The 15,746-nt window shown below is 43.6% G+C and overlaps 1 protein-coding gene across 1 annotated transcript in view; it reads left to right on the forward strand.

Annotated features, from left to right (window-relative positions):
- TMEM135 (transmembrane protein 135) overlaps positions 1 to 12,548 on the forward strand; it is a 200,758-nt gene extending 188,210 nt beyond the window's left edge. The window contains exons 10-15 of the mRNA XM_056858328.1: positions 2,935 to 3,102; positions 5,665 to 5,728; positions 6,381 to 6,457; positions 9,535 to 9,633; positions 11,250 to 11,317; positions 12,266 to 12,548. Of these exons, the coding sequence (XP_056714306.1) occupies positions 2,935 to 3,102; positions 5,665 to 5,728; positions 6,381 to 6,457; positions 9,535 to 9,633; positions 11,250 to 11,317; positions 12,266 to 12,404 (615 nt within the window). The 3' untranslated portion in view covers positions 12,405 to 12,548. The remainder of the gene's footprint in view (positions 1 to 2,934; positions 3,103 to 5,664; positions 5,729 to 6,380; positions 6,458 to 9,534; positions 9,634 to 11,249; positions 11,318 to 12,265) is intronic.
- The last annotated feature ends 3,198 nt before the right edge of the window (positions 12,549 to 15,746 follow it).

Raw genomic sequence — 15,746 nt, forward strand, 5'->3', positions numbered from 1 at the left:
TCTTGATAGTTGTTTATAAAATTACGAGTGAGATTGAGTGCTTGGATAGATTTGCCTCCCTCCAAAAAAAAGCTTGGGGTCACCGAATGAAGATGATTGCCAGTAGGTTCCAAACAGGAAAAAAAAAACTTTATGGTTAGAGTTGCCAGGTCGCTTGGATTGCCTGCCAATCCGTCGGCCGGCTCAGGAACGGGTATCTCATGCACGGGGCCTCGATTCCGTCACTTCCAGTTTACACCCGGAAGCGACACATTGCGACGGGCCGCTTTACCACTCAAACCCCCAAAACGCTAGTGATCCTTGCCTCAGCTCCACCCCAAAAACCTCCTGCCAAAGATGAGGGGGGACCTGGCAACCCTATTTATGGTAAGTACTGCTATAGGATATAATGATGGCTGCTAGCTTTTAAAAAAGTACTATTAGCTATGACAGCTAAATGTATCGTCTGTGTTCAGAGGCCGTGTAAAGCCGGAGCCATTCAGCAAGGGGAAGCAGTTGTCTTCATGCCCTGCTTACAGGCTCCCTCTAGGCATGCGGGTGACTACTGCTGGAAACAGGAGGCTGGGTCAGATGAACCCTTGGTCGAATTCAGCGAGACTCTTCCTATGTTCTTAGCTTTTGCACTTAACTACCCCAGAGCCCTAAAGAGAGTGTGTTGCAAATTGAAATCAATATTATTTCAATTTTATCATTAGCAAAATTTCAATATTACTATTAGCAATGGCTAACAGTTCAGCGCGCAGCTCTCCTTTTGTGCTTTCTTCGCCAGGCCCGATGCAGAGTTTGTAAAGCGGTTGTGGAAGGAGCCCAGGGATTTAACGTTCTCGAAACTGAATGTCGTTCGCTGGTTGTCATACTTTCTGAACAAGACTTATTGGGGTTTTGTTTTGTAGCTCCTGCTGTGATTCTTCCAGCTGGTTTGAGCATGCGGCATAAGGCTTTTCCTACCGCATTGTTTTCCTTTCTGTACCACAGCTGAGTTGGGGGAACCGATCCACCGGCACGATTTTAAAGGGGGGGGGGGAACCAGAGATAAATAGTGGATATGCAGACTTCTGTTTTAATTAAACAAATACTATTTCAATTGAACATACATTCTCATGCTCTGAAATAGTGTGCAAGCCTGCCCAAAGGAAGACCTTAGCAATATCTGTCTCCCCAGCTACGACTAAGAGAAACACAAAGACTGTTTGACTGGTACGCCTCTCTTTTTGGGACATGATAGAGAAAGTGAGTGAGGGAGGACCGTATAATGTGCTTTAAAGCTTCCATGGGAAGGGCCACAAAAATGCCTTTAGATGAAATAGTTTCACTATTTGCTCAGGTTCCACCGGCCAGAATAAGAAGGAAATGTGCAGCTGTCCTCATAACATCAGTGGGAAGTAGGGTTGCCAGGTCCCTCTTCGCTACCTGCAGGAGGTTTTTGGGGCGGAGCCTGAAGAAGCCATGTTACTTGCTGCTGTAAACCAACTTCCAGTCCACACATGCATTCATTCTCCTCCGGTTAGAACATCTGAACAGTGACCAATCCACAGCAATGATCAGTTATGAGTTACAACAGGAAGCTGCCCTAAGACAGAAATAAACCAAAATCACAAAGTCATTTTCACTCATGACACTTAAATAGCTTCTTGGATTTCCTATTAGGTTGCCAGGACCCTCTTTGCCACTGGTGGGAGGTTTTTGGGGCGGAGCCTGAGGAGGGTGGGGTTTGGGGAGGGGAGGGTCTTCAATGCCATAGAGTCCAATTGCCAAAGCGGCCCTTTTCTCCAGGGGAACTGATCTCTATTGGCTGGAGATCAGCTGTAATAGGAGATCTCCAGCTAGTACCAGGAGGTTGGAGAACCAAGACAGCACAAAAACAATATATGCAATGCTTAATTTTATAAGTGAATAAAGTGCAAAAGTGACAATATAATACAACAAGATACAGGTAAGTAGTATATCTCAATCCAGCATATCCAGGACTTGGAAATCTCTCAAGTCCATTCAGATGTAAATCCAATATGTCCAGTAATTATATAGGAAGAATATTTCCTTTGTGGGGATCAGTTGTATGTCTTTTCAGACTATATTTCAGTATGCTGGAAATCAAGCAACATTTTCAAAGCCACAATAAAGGATGACAGGACGTGTTGTCTAGATCATAATCAATCACGTTTTGCATATGGCTTCGTCAGCTACATGTATCCACAAGTATAACTTCAAAACACCTTAGTAGGTAACATCTCGTTAGGGACCAGCAGCAATGTCTATTCAGGTCTCCATTAGGACAGAATAAAGTTGGGAAACTGACTCACTCCTCCCCTAGCTCCCCTAGTTTTGTGTCTGTATGGGGAAACCTTCCGTTGTTCTGATTTTCACAGGAAAATCAGATGAAAACTCGGTTTCGATACATACTGAACTAGAATATTAATTCTGATACAGTAGGTAATATTATGCAGCTCAGAGCCTAGTGGCAAATTAATAGAAACTGGAATTAGTGTATAATTTGATCATTTATGCATGCTAGGTCAAGTTTTTAATACAAGTAAGCAATGATATATTATAGTGAAAAGTAAAAAGTAGTTAAGAACATTGGCTCTTAATAATAGCAGCTATATTTTTCTTATGAGTGTAATTGACTGATATGCGGCTAGTTATGTTGCTAATATTCGACATCCTTCGGAAGGTTTAATACACTGAATGAATGGATAGTATGTATGTTATAAATTCTTTTTTCTTAAATAAAAATGTGTTAATAAAAAAAGAAAAAGAAAACCCGGTTTCCATGATGTGTCGGTGAATGTTTCGCAAAAGCAGACGTTTCCAGAAGTTTTTTTTGGGTTTTTTTTTTTTACAGCACAGTTTATTGGTGGAGCTCCTCGAGACAGCTGGCCTTCCCCCACCCCCAGCCCCCTTTTGCTCCCCTCACGTTCTTAATGTCTTCTCTAGGGCTTCATTAGGATGTTCAGCGTCGGTTACCTGATCCAGTGTTGCCTTCGGATCCCGTCAGCGTTCCGGCATCTGTTTACAAAACCTTCCCGGCTGCTCTCGCTCTTCTACAACAAAGAAAACTTCCAGCTCGGGGCTTTTCTGGGGTCATTTGTCAGTATATACAAAGTAAGTTTCCAAAGTGCTGAAAACTGTGAAAAAAAGAACGGGTTTGAAATTATTCTAGAGTTACGCTTTCCCAGCAGCTGTCCCGTTGGATCCTCATCTCCGTTGCCGCGGGGCTGGAGCCCAGTCCTTTTCGTTGGCACACGTGTTGATCATCTTTCTTGTAAAATATAATCATTAGCATGAGACTACAAGCTCTTCTTTCTTTTTTTTTAAACTGGATATGGAGCAGGAAGGAACAGTTTCCCCTTTCCAGAGAGCATTGGTTGAAGATTAGTCACAATTTACACACCACTTCTTGTAGAGGGGGAGAAATCCAAGGTTGACGACCCCTGCAGTATGGTTTTTCCAGAGCCCCCATGATCCATATGTGCCTGCACGTTTTCAGCTGGGAGCTCAGTTCCTAGGCATGTGGGGCCCAATTTGGATCAGGACTGTGTGGAGAAAGAGCTTTAGCCTCCCCCCACCCCATTTTCCTGACCTGTCTCAGTGGGGTGCTCTTTGCTCCACTGGGGGCTCCTGCATGTGAGAGGCAGTGAGCGGTGGTTTGAAGCAATGGACTCTGATCTGGAGAACCTGTTTGATTCCCCACTCCTCCACATGAGCGGCGGACGCTAATCTGATGAACGGGGTTGGTTTCCTCACTCCTACACATGAAGCCAGCTGGGTGACCTTGGGCTAGTCCCACCCACCTCAGCCCCACCCACCTCACAGGGTGTCTATGGTGTGGAGGGGAAGGGAAGATTGTAAGCCAGTTTGATTCTTCCTTAAGTGGTAGAGAAAGTCGCCATATAAAGACCAACTCTTCTTCTTCTACTACTACTACTGGTGGGGTACCCGTGAGGCAGATAGCCATTCCTCAGGGATGTTTCAGGTTTTTTAAAAAAGGTATTGGGGTTGGGAGGCACAAGCATCTTCTCCCTGCACACTACCAGAACCGAGTTACCAGTGGAGAACTCACAAAGGCATGTCCTTCTGACACTTTCCCATGCCCAACCTGAGGACTCTTATCAGTTTTCTCTATCAGAAATGCTCTAGCCATTTTGGTATAATCACTTTGGAGGGCAAGTGTGGTTTTAGATGCTCCCCAACATAAAAATGCACTCTGTATTTATAAAAACAATCCTTGAGGGAGAAAAGGTATCCATGTTGGTGCGATTGCTTCTTATATGCAGGAAATTTCTTATATGCAGGGTAGCTTCAGAAATAAGAACTCCCCCCTGCAGTCTGCAGTCCAAAACTATATCCTTCTGTTCTCTGTGTGTTTGTGTGGAATGGCTGAAAATAAATTCTCCATGGTGACATTTTTCAAGTAGCCACAATGCTGCTTATAGAAGACTCTGAATGTATCCTCTAGTTCAGGGGTCCCCACCGTGGTGCTCGTGGGTGCCATAGCACCCACCGAAATCATTCCTGGCACCCACTAAGTGTTTTTAGAAAGTGGGTGGGGCCAGATGGGGCTTTTGCCAGCAGGGCTTCTGATTGGCTGTTGGAGATCTGCTTGACTCAGCAGATTTTTTAAAAAGTTTGTTTGGTAGCAGGTGCCACCGCGGCACAAGGATCTCCACTGCATGAGTAAAGATACGCTGTGTGCGTGCAAGAAAATATTTTTAAATAGTATATTAATTTGAAAAGGCATCCTGTTAAACACAGCTTAACCTCACTCCCTGGCATGGTGTGGTTGGCTCTGCATACATTAAAATCCGCATACATTAAAATTGCATTAAAATAACATAAAAATTACTTTAAAACAATCTGACCCCCATGAAGCCAGTAATTAAATATGTTAAACTCCCTGACTGAAAACAGGGATTTTAGCTCCGATTTTCTTGGGTGCTAAAGCAAAGAGGGACACTTTGTAGGAAACATCAGGACCGGCATCTGATAGGAGAAAGAGCAGCTTCTCTGGATCTGGAAAAAAAATATTTAGGCCCTCTAGAAACACTCTGAGAAATTTAGATCTTGGCTCTGTGTAAAGAGGACAGAATGAGGTGTAATGAATCAGGTCCTCTGGAACGGCTCCACAAATACATAAGCGAGAGGCCCATGTAGTGTTAGGGAGTACTCTGATTGAAAGGATGGATAGACAGCCAATGGACTTGAGCGAAGAGAGGCTTGGGTAAAATATGAACCGTTGAATAATTATCCAAGAAGCGAAGGTTGTGGCAAAATTGTATTTTTTAATATGTTAGAGAGATCGGTTTGATTTTGCTGGGGTTTTGCTGTCTTAAGAATGAACTTTTAATCTAACGACTCTCCCCAAAATACTGATTTTTGATTACTCTGTAAGGCTCAGTGCTTCTAAGCAGCTACTAAATGGCTCCTCAGAGCTGTAGCTGTAGTCATAGTTACTCTGTTTCGACTCGATTAAATTTTTTAGATATTATAGAGAGTTTTGTTGCTGGACTATAGTGCTGTCTCATCTAACAAAGGTATCTGAAGAAGTGAGCTGTGGCTCACGAAAGCTCATACCCTACCAGAAAATATTTTTGTTAGTCTTTAAGGTGCTAGTGGACTCTTGCCCTTTTTGACTAAAGGTTACTGTGTTTATCCTGAAAAATACAGGGTACGAGCTGCTTCTTGCGCTGGGTACGGAACTTGGACGACGAACTACATGCACTTATTGCTGGTAAATCTGCGTACTACAAGTAAAATATCCTGCTGTTACACCTAGAGTTTTACATAATCCATATCACATGCCCTTATCCAGCAAAGGAAACCAAATAATTCCCTGTTGTGGTGTTCCAAATGCCCATGGCTAGTATTTTCTATGCATCTGTCTGCATGCTAGAAGCATCCTGGATTAAAACCAGAGACCCAACCATCATATTTAGGACAATTTCTGGGTTATTTTATGGCGGTGCAGCAGTAAGAAGGGGTGACCCATTAGACGGCTTAGCTCCTGCGATGCCATACAACGGCCACAAACATTCTGCTGGCAGAGGAAATGAAGCTGTCAGGAATAGTGGAATGTTTGCTTCTGTGAGCAATGCTGGATGAAAGATTGGCTGGGGAGAATGTTCTCACAGGCCAAAGGGACAGGAGAAACCAGATAGGGTTGGCTGGAAGTCCAAGGTGTTGGCCAGGATCCAAGGAAATAGTGGAGAGTGGAGATCTGAAATTAAAGAGAGAGTGGGCACTGTCGCAAGTATTAGGTGTGTGAGACAGGTGGTGGGTTAGAGGAAGTACTGGACGGTCCTCACTTTATTTGGGTATTGCAGCTATAGAGTTTTGTCCCCTGCAGTGGCACAAACATGGCTGGTTCTTTCTTGTTGATGCAGGATCCTTGGCAGGGGTTTCGATGATGTTTTACAAAAGTACTACTATCTCCATGTACCTTGCTTCCAAACTAGTGGAGGTAAGTGTGTGACATCTTTGTTTATTCCTGTATTACAGTGTGTATTATCCTGCCTTTGCTTCCATCCAAGGAGTCTCAATGCATATAAGGTACATGTGTGCGGCAGAGTCAGCAGGGGAGAGGATCAGAAGTTGCTCAGTGTGGCAGACTATGGTTTCCACAGGAGAGGCAGAAACAGTAGAATCTCACCCGGTCACTATGTTCTCCAGTAAATGATGGGCAACTGGCACCCTTTGAAGCACTGCCTCAGATTTTTGTTCCTCTCCATCTTCATATGAAATGGCTACTGACTGTCTTGAACACATGAAGCTGCCTTATACTGAATCAGACCTTTGGTCCATCAAAGCCAGTATTGTCCGCTCAGACGTGTAGCGGCTCTCCAGGGTCTCAAGTAGAGGTTTATCACATCACCTGCTTGCCTAGTCCCTTTAACTGCAGATGCCAGGGATTGAACCTGGGACCTTCTGCATGCCAAGCAGATGCTGTGCCACTGAGCCACGGCCCTTCCCCCAGTCAGTCTTCAACTGTCTCCTGAACACATAAAAAGACCACAATTTAAAATCTTACTTAAGACTGCCAATAAATAAAAACTCAATAAGTCAAATGCAGTCCTAAATAAAATTGTCTTCAACTGCCTCCTGAAGTTTGAAAGTGAGGAGGCCGGGTAAACTTCCCTGGGAGGTTGTTCCATAACCGCGGGGCTCCCACCAAAAAGATCCTCTCTACATGTCCTTTCCAGATGAGCTTTTTTGGTTGGTGGAACAGTCAGGAGAGCCTCTGCCTGTGATCATAATTTCCAGCCAGTAACATATGAGAGAAGACAGTCCCTCAGGTAACCCCGTCCCGAGCTATGTAGGGCTTTGAAGAAGAAAATCAACACCTTGAATTGGTTGAATTCTCCAACCCTTGAGAACAATTTTGCCTCAGCTAGTTCACAAGCATCCCTTGCTCAGACAGGTTCCTCTTCCGTACCCAAACATGCTCCTGGTTGGGTGCTAACAAGTTGGGGGGGCTCTTGATGAGGAAATCTAGCTGTGGTGCAGTGGTTTCATAAAAGGAGGTAGGCCGGTCTTGCCTCAGTAATGGATAGAGTAAGAGAGTGGGGAGCTTTGGCTTATTTTTGCGAAAGGAAGCAGAAGGCACTGCATCGGAGAACCAAACATAGAAGCAAACAGTGAGATACGAGCAGCAGCAGAAGAGTTGGTTTTTATATGCTGACTTTCTCTACCTTTTTTAAGGAGAATCAAACTGGCTTACAGTCACCTTCCTTTCCTCTCCCCACAACAGGCACCTTGTGAGGTAGGTGGGACGAGAGTTCAGAGAGAACAGTGACTAGCCCAAGGTCTCCCAGCTGGCTTCATGTGGAGGAGAGGGCAAACCAACCCAGTTCAGCAGATTAGAGTCCGCCGCTCATGTGGAGGAGTGGGGAATCAAACCCGGTTCTCCAGATTAGTGTCTACTGCTCTTAACCACTACACTATGCTGGCTATAGCAGATGCTATACAGGAAAGCCAAGCTTGGAGGTTGCCATTTCTTTGCGAAAACAGTCTTGGAAGCTGAACTGTATCAGTATGCTGCCTCCTTTTTACCAAACAAGAATGTACTTGGTTGAAATTTGAAAAAGAGTAAGTCAGGTTGCGAGGTTTCTCTCACGTATTAATTTTTCCCTGGAGGCGAAATGGTCAGGATCAAAACACACACAATGATGGTTAAGATCAGTGGTTTGGAGCAGTGGAGTCTGATCTGGAGACCCGGGTTTGATTCCCCACTCCTACACATGAGCGGCGGAGGCTAATCTGGTGAACTGGATTTGCTTCCCCACTCCTACACACAAAGCCATCTGGGTGACCTTGGGCTAGTCACAGCTCTCTCAGCCTCACCTACCTCACAGGGTGTCTGTTGTGGGGAGGGGAAGGGAAGGTGGTTGTAAGCTGGTTTGATTCTGCCTTAAGTGGTAGAGAAAGTCGGCATATAAAAACCAACTCCTCCTCTTCTCCTCCTCCTTCTCCTCCTCCTTCATCGGTTTGCTGCCCACCTCTTGCCTCTTTTCATTTCCTTAAGGGCTCTCAGACTGAATGGTGAATGACGTTGTTTTCAGACTAGCTGTATAATCACTGCGTATTGACTTGGCTGCTTCTGTTGCTGCCTCTTTCTGGAGTTTACTCTGGGTCACTGCAGCAGTGGTGAAGCTCTGTGTGACTTACCCCATTGCGCCAGCCAGGACCAACTGGCCAGAGAGCCAAGCGCTAGTTAGAAGTGGGAAACGTGATGAAAATAAACTTGGACTGCTTTTGCAAAAGAAACAAAAAGAAATGGCAAGAGACTCTGGAGAGCTGTGACTTTATTTGCTGTTACTGTCTTTAAAAGAAACAAACACTATGTCAGAAACACGGAGCGGTTGTTATACTCCGAGGCCCTCAACTGTCCTCTTAAGGAAGTGTACTGTGTAACGTCGGCCAAACGTTTGGTCACTCAAAAAAAATTGCAGGCTTACAGACATAAAGGAATTATAACAAACAGAAATCCCTCTCTCTGATTCCAAGATAATGGCCCCAGACTCCGAAAACTTGCAGCCCAAAGAGAGCATGTGGGGGGAGATTCATGATTGGAACTTGGGATGTGTCATGTGGCCCTTAAATGCAGCCCTGGGGGGAGCATGCTAAGAAGATGAACTCTGTGGCTGCTTCTTCAGGGTGGCTGAGCCCTAGCCTCGGCGGCTGTCTGGTGTGCAACTCTTAACACACCTTGACCAAGAGAATGAAGAATTGACATCAGATAGCTGCTATGAATTCTCCTTTCTCGCTCTGAGGCAGAGGGCATCTTGAAAGTTGGGTGATTCCTATCAGTAGCCCAGGGAGGCAGGATCTGATTTCCTCTTCCTGTCTCCTTGATTGGAATCTCCTCAGTTTCCTTCCTGCCTCAGAGGGAGAAGCAGCAATAGCAGTTAGCTCTCTACAGTAGTTCTTTGTGGAAACTTCTTTGTCCTTCAAATCTTACCTTAAATACTTCCTTCTTGATCTCCTAACTACTTGTTTTCTATCCTGTTCTGTAAAATTGCGTTTCTTCTTTTTTTACAGGCCATGTATTTCAAAGGCATTGAAGCTGGAAAGGTTCCCTATTTCCCTCATGCAGACAGTGTCATCTATGCTGTATCCACAGCTATCTGCTTCCAAGCTGTAAGTATTCGGTCTTCTGTTGGAAACCATGTCTAAGTCCAGGCTAGCCTGATCTCGTCAGATCTCAGAAGCTAAGCAGGGTCAGCCCTGGTTAGTATTTGGATGGGAGACCACCAAGGAATACCAGGGTTGCTGTGCAGAGGAAGGCACTGGCAAACCACCTCTGTTAGTCTCTTGCCATGAAAACCCCAAAAGGGGTGGCCATAAGTCGGCTGTGACTTGAAGGCACTTTACACACACAAAGGAAGCTTAGCCCTGATCTGGATGGTCCAGGCTAGCCTGATCTCGTCAGATCTCAGAAGCTAAGCAGGGTCAGCCCTGGTTAGTATTTGGATGGGAGACAACCAAGGAAGTCCAGGGTTGCTATACAGAGGAAGGCACTGGCAAACCACCTCTGTTAGTCTCTTGCATTGAAAACCCCATAAGGGGTCGCCATAAGTCGGCTGCGACTTGACAGCACTTTACACACACACAAAGGAAGCTTAATGTAAAGGAGGCACGCTGAATAATGCCCTTTCAATCCACTTCCAGTGCACTTTGCAACTAGTTTTACTGAGTGAAAAGGCAAAATCGAGTTGCAAACAATCACTGAAGTGCATTGGAAAGTGCATTTTATTCAGCATGTGCAAAAGCTATTTTAGTCATTCATATATCTGGTGCCCTGGTTGTTCCTTTCCCATTAGTAGGTTTCACAGTGCTTTTACGCTACTGCGGAAGAAGAGATTGCTGAATCTTTCTGTGGCGAAGAGAGAGTGAGAGTTAAAAATAATAAAGGGTTTCCAGTGCCACTTCAGTAGATATCTGCTCACATGGTCAGCCAACTCAGGCTCATGTTTTCCCTTTTCTGAATTGAAAAAGAGGGGTAATTTTCAGTTCATGGAAGGAAATGGATGATACCATGCAAGTTTTTTATTTGCATATTCTGTGGCACTTTGCAGAAAAATTTACCTTTTCACATCACCAGAACCAACTGTGCATTTGTGGTCCAAACTGCACATTACATCTATCTTGTGATCGCCACGGGTTGACCGCTGTGGCAATTCAATTCAGAAGCATTGCAAGGGGTTGATTCAGATCAGGACCATCGTATGGGAGGAGGGGGGAGCTCCTGCCTCCTCCTCATTTTCCCAACCCAAAATGGTTTCATGGGGGGAGTGGCTGCACATGCACTGAATGTTTGCACACGCAGCCTAAAAATGGAACATAATGTCCCCTGAAGGCATTAAGGGCCAAGAAAATTGTGGCGGGGGTGCAGGAGCCACTCTCTACACCCTAGTCCCAGTCTGAATCAGCCCCTTCCCATGCTTCTGAATTGAGTTCCCACAAGGAACTTGTAGTTGTCCCCATGTCAATCATGTGGTTCGTTTAACATGTAGTTTAGCTCTCCGTTGCAAAGGGAAGTGTACAGAAATGTCACGTGGCAAGAAGGGTCTAGGAATACAGAGATCGTGGAGACACGTGGTGTTTTACTCACCTTTGTAGGTTGTACTTTGTGGGCAGCAGTGTTTTAGGAATAAAGGATTATTCTGATAAGCGAGAATAAGAATTGTAAGCAGATAGCGGTTTGACCACAGTGTTCCTAGCTGTTTAAACTAAATTCAGAATTCTTGTGATAGGCTGTGATGGAAATTCAGAACCTGAGACCTTCATACTGGAAATTCCTATTACGGTTAACAAAGGGCCGGTGAGTAACTGAAGGTGATTTCAATTGCTTAGTGGGACTTCTCCAAGAAGAGCACTGGTACTACCTTGCATTTGTCTTATGAAGAAAGACTAGGTTGAATGAATGAGACTAACGCATTTTGAATAGACTGTATTGTCAAAATTATAGAAGCTTCATGAAAAATTCCTCCCTCCCTGTGTTCCTTTTAAGTTTCCCAAGCTTCTGCTCATGTCTCAGGGCTTTATTTCCCACAGTCTCTTTACAAAAACGTTTTCTTAATTCAGTGAATAGATGCTTGCTTTTGCACATTACCAAAAGTTCATAATTTGTGTAGTGGAAACCAATCTGTCCATAGCTGTGTTTCTGTATGCCTTCATATTACAAACTATATCATACTGTGGCTTAAAAAAGAGCAAACAAAAAACCCACAAATACTTATGATATTGGTGCAAAGACCAGTCGCGTCAAGGAAACGAGGGAGCAGGTGATGTGGCTACTATCAGATACAGATGATTCTGTTACTCTGTCTGTGGCAAAATTTATGGGGGCAATAATTAAATACCAAAACAATAACACTAAGTAAGGCATTTTCTATTCCTTTATTTGCTGCTCAAGGCTATAGCGGTATGAGCAGAGACAGACAGACAGACAGACAAAGGTAGAGAGAGAGGGATGGACAGGAAGGCAGGCAGGCTTAACAGAAGGAACTTTTCATATGGACCTGTCTTGCAACTCCCAGGAACTGGAGGTTTTGTATGGGTTTCTCTACATAAATCTGGACTTGAGAATTGTTTTGTGATGGAATAATGAATAAATGAACAATTTACTGGGAGGCTTTATTAATCCGGTAGCAAGTGTTTGATAACTGTTCCACTTCTTAGTATGTGCATCACATTCTGGCAAGGAACTTCTTTGCACCACAATAGAAAATATGCTTAACTTCATCTTGAATCTTTTCATTTTTTCCAGGTTCGCCCTGATGAATAGAAAAGTTTTAGATGTATTTGGTACTGAAGCTTCTATGCATTTCAAGGGTTTCATACCAAAACTTGACCCAAGATACACCGTTGAGCCTCCAGAGCTACCCGTTGAACTGTCTTGGAAGTGATGCGTTAGCCTGTGAATAAATCTGACCAATGTCTGTCCTGGAGAGTTAAATTAAATGTAACAGTCGAGCATACGGAAGAAGGCTTGTGTTCTACTTCAGTATTGTTTCAGTGAATTGTTTCTTACCAATCAAAACATACCGAAGCGCAGTAGGAAGGCATGGGCTTTAGTTCTGCCCCAACCAGTAGTAGAAAAAAAATGATGCTGGATCACTGTGATTGGTTGACAAGGTAGTAGATTTTTGACAGAATTATATATCAGTGAATTAATATATCAAAAACGAAGAGTACCTGTGTGTGCTTAAAATCGCAAGTACATTTTTTCCAGAACGATTCATTTTAATTCATTCCAGTAGGTAGTTTAAAAACTAAGAATATTTTTGCATTTAGAAAAAATTAAAGGGACATTGAATATATATAATTGGTTGTCGCGATAAATTTTATTTTAAAAATCAGATTTTAGTGGGGATTTCCCCCTTAAGTTCCAGATAGTATTGTGGGGGGTGTTGTTTGGGGTTTTTTTGTTTTGCTTTGAGGGGGGAAGGAGAATGTTTTTATCCAGTCACTGGAAAATATTTAAAGAGCCAATACCTAGTATTCTATTTATGACAGCACTGTTTATGTCCAAATTTGGATACGGCTATGGCAAACTGCTCCAAGGGCAATTAGTTTCCTCCTAAATCCAGTTTCACACCTGGAATTTCCTCTAAGAGAAAGGGAAGAAACACTGAAACTGAGGCCTTGGTAACCAAGGTTTTGAGACCGTGGTATGGAAATCTGCAAAAACCAAGATCACGCTGGGTAAGGAATGTAGCATTTCGTATGTTGAAGGAAGTCTCACAAAATACTGGATCATTTCAAGAGCAAAAAAAAAAACATGTAAAAGACTTGAGAAAATGGATATGTCCTTCAATATGGAATGGAATGGATTTTGTAAGCTTGTACGCTGCGACAGTAATCCAGTGGCCTTCAAAAGGAATCAAAGCCCTGCAGTTCAACAGGTAAAGCAAAACAGATTGATTGGTTAACAGTGTTGCTGTGTACTTCTTTCGATATTGTTCCTTGCGGAATCGTTTTTGAAACTGTCTGACATAGACACAGCAGCCATATATACAGACAAGCAGGGCATGCGGACCATTCCTCAAAATCCATTTTTTCTCTCTGTCTCTGCTGGTTCCCAATGACAGCTGAACGTTCTACTTCCATTTGAACAATGGGCTCAGCTATAGCTGTGCGTAAAAGGGCAACAAGAGACTCTGCAAGTGTTTTTTGTTTGTTTGTTTGTTTTGCGGGGAAACAACACGTGATTTGAAGTTTGGATCCATCCATTATGCCAAAAATAAATAAATAAATAAAATCCCTCCTCCCTAAATGTCAGTGATTGAAAATATCAGATAGATTATATTGTTCAGACTGATTTAATTGTTCTAAGTTATTTTTTCCAATTATGTATTTATATAGATAGATTATATAAATATATATAATAATATATATCTATATAACAGAATCTTTTTTGCCAGACACTGTAACAATGAAGTTTATATTAAAGCAGCAGCCATAGCATAATGCTTTTGTTAGGACCAATGAAAAATTCACAGACATGTGAGCAACTGATTTGTGAAGGTTTTTTACTAGTCCCAATAAAAGGTATCATGATGCTGTTTGAATGTTTTTTTTAATTCACATGGACCAATGCATCTGCCTGTATTTCTTTTTTGCTTGCTTTGCAAAATGAAGTTGTGAGTTTTAAAAGAGTTCTACCTGTACTCGTTAAATACTATGTTTGGTGTTTATTTCTCATGCCAGGTTTGCCAAACTCTTTCAAAATACCTTGCCCTTCAGGGCGACGGAGAAGTATGTTTTATTCGACGTTTAACAGCACAGCACCAATGATTCATCTTCCAATGATTGCTTGTATTGGAGCGATTAAAAAGTTGATAGCCAGACCTGCAAATGACTTCGCTTTTCTCACAAGCGTGATCACAAACGGTTGGCAGATCTTCTGATCAGAATGTCAGTTGCTGAGATTCACTGGCTGAAAGTGTGCCTACCAAAGGCCTTGTTGAACTCAAGGACCTGTCCCACCTCTTTGGGGCGGGGGGAGAGAATGCCCATGCTGATGGATTTTGGAGATTTAATTGCAGAAATTCTGTACCAACCCCCCAATTACAAGCAACATTTGGAAGGGCTGGCACTGGCAAACCACCCCGTAAACAAAGTCTGCCTACTAAACATCGGGATGTGATGTCACCCCATGGGTCAGGAATGACCCGGTGCTTGCACAGGGGACCTTTACCTTCTGTAGGGATCTTCATAACAGCGAAATTCACAAACATCAATAGTCCCCATACAATGTGATGGACAGGAATAGCTGCTATAGGGCCCAGAAACCACATGTGGGCTTAGAGTAGTTCACATTCCTAAGCCCATCTAAAGACAGTGGTTGCTATCAGTCGTGTCAGCCAGAACCAAATCCCTTTTGGCTATCAGGCGCTTCCCGCAGAGCATCAAATATCCCAGGCTCTTGTGCGGAACTCTTGATACAAGTATACAATTCCTGGGCGCCTCAGTTACCGTTCCTTTCAGCAGGTGGCTTTGGGATGATGGGCAGAGGGAAGCCTGCATGTGCTGGAAGTATCTGTCCTAGAAGCCGAGAGCGAGACACCGCCAATGCTCCCGGGATCTCAGTGTTCACCCCTTCTTCTAACCTGATTCAGTGTAGGAGGGTCAGTAAACAAGGAGGACACAAGGTAGAAGGAGATGGAAGACTTTAACCTAGGAGGACTCCATGCAGATGAATCTGAGAAAGAGAAGGACTTAAGATGGAGAAAAAGTACCAACTAATGCCAACACTCTTTACATACCTATATATTCTCTGAGTATTGGTCAAAGCTAGGCTTGCCAGGAGCTCAGAAACGAAGGATGTGCAGTAACAACTGGATGATCAGCCTAGCAGTGCCTAGAACTAAAGTCCTGAGGGCAGAACCCTTTCTAAGAGAGCATCTCTCTGAGGCTGGATCACTATCTAGGTCCGAGAGGACCAAGGATCTCAGTCAACCATTCGTCTGGAAGGTAAATTGGAATTTTGGCTTACTGGCTTAGGATATGTTTTAGTAGCATTTCAGCGGAGTCTTTTCGTTCACAACCAAACTTATGGGAATTTATTTTCCACTCTCCCTGCAGTGGTACAGTTTGGGGTCAAGTCACTGAACTTGCCCTTATTTTCTCTGCGACACACTGAATTGCCTCATAGTGATTGTTCCAGGGCAACCCTTAAAGGGCTTAGTCACTAGGACTAAGTGATCGCATCTGCCGCCAGGAGCTATTCGTTAAGGCTATGGCCG

This window comes from Euleptes europaea, chromosome 12 (genome assembly GCF_029931775.1).
Source record: "Euleptes europaea isolate rEulEur1 chromosome 12, rEulEur1.hap1, whole genome shotgun sequence".
NCBI lineage: Eukaryota > Metazoa > Chordata > Lepidosauria > Squamata > Sphaerodactylidae > Euleptes > Euleptes europaea.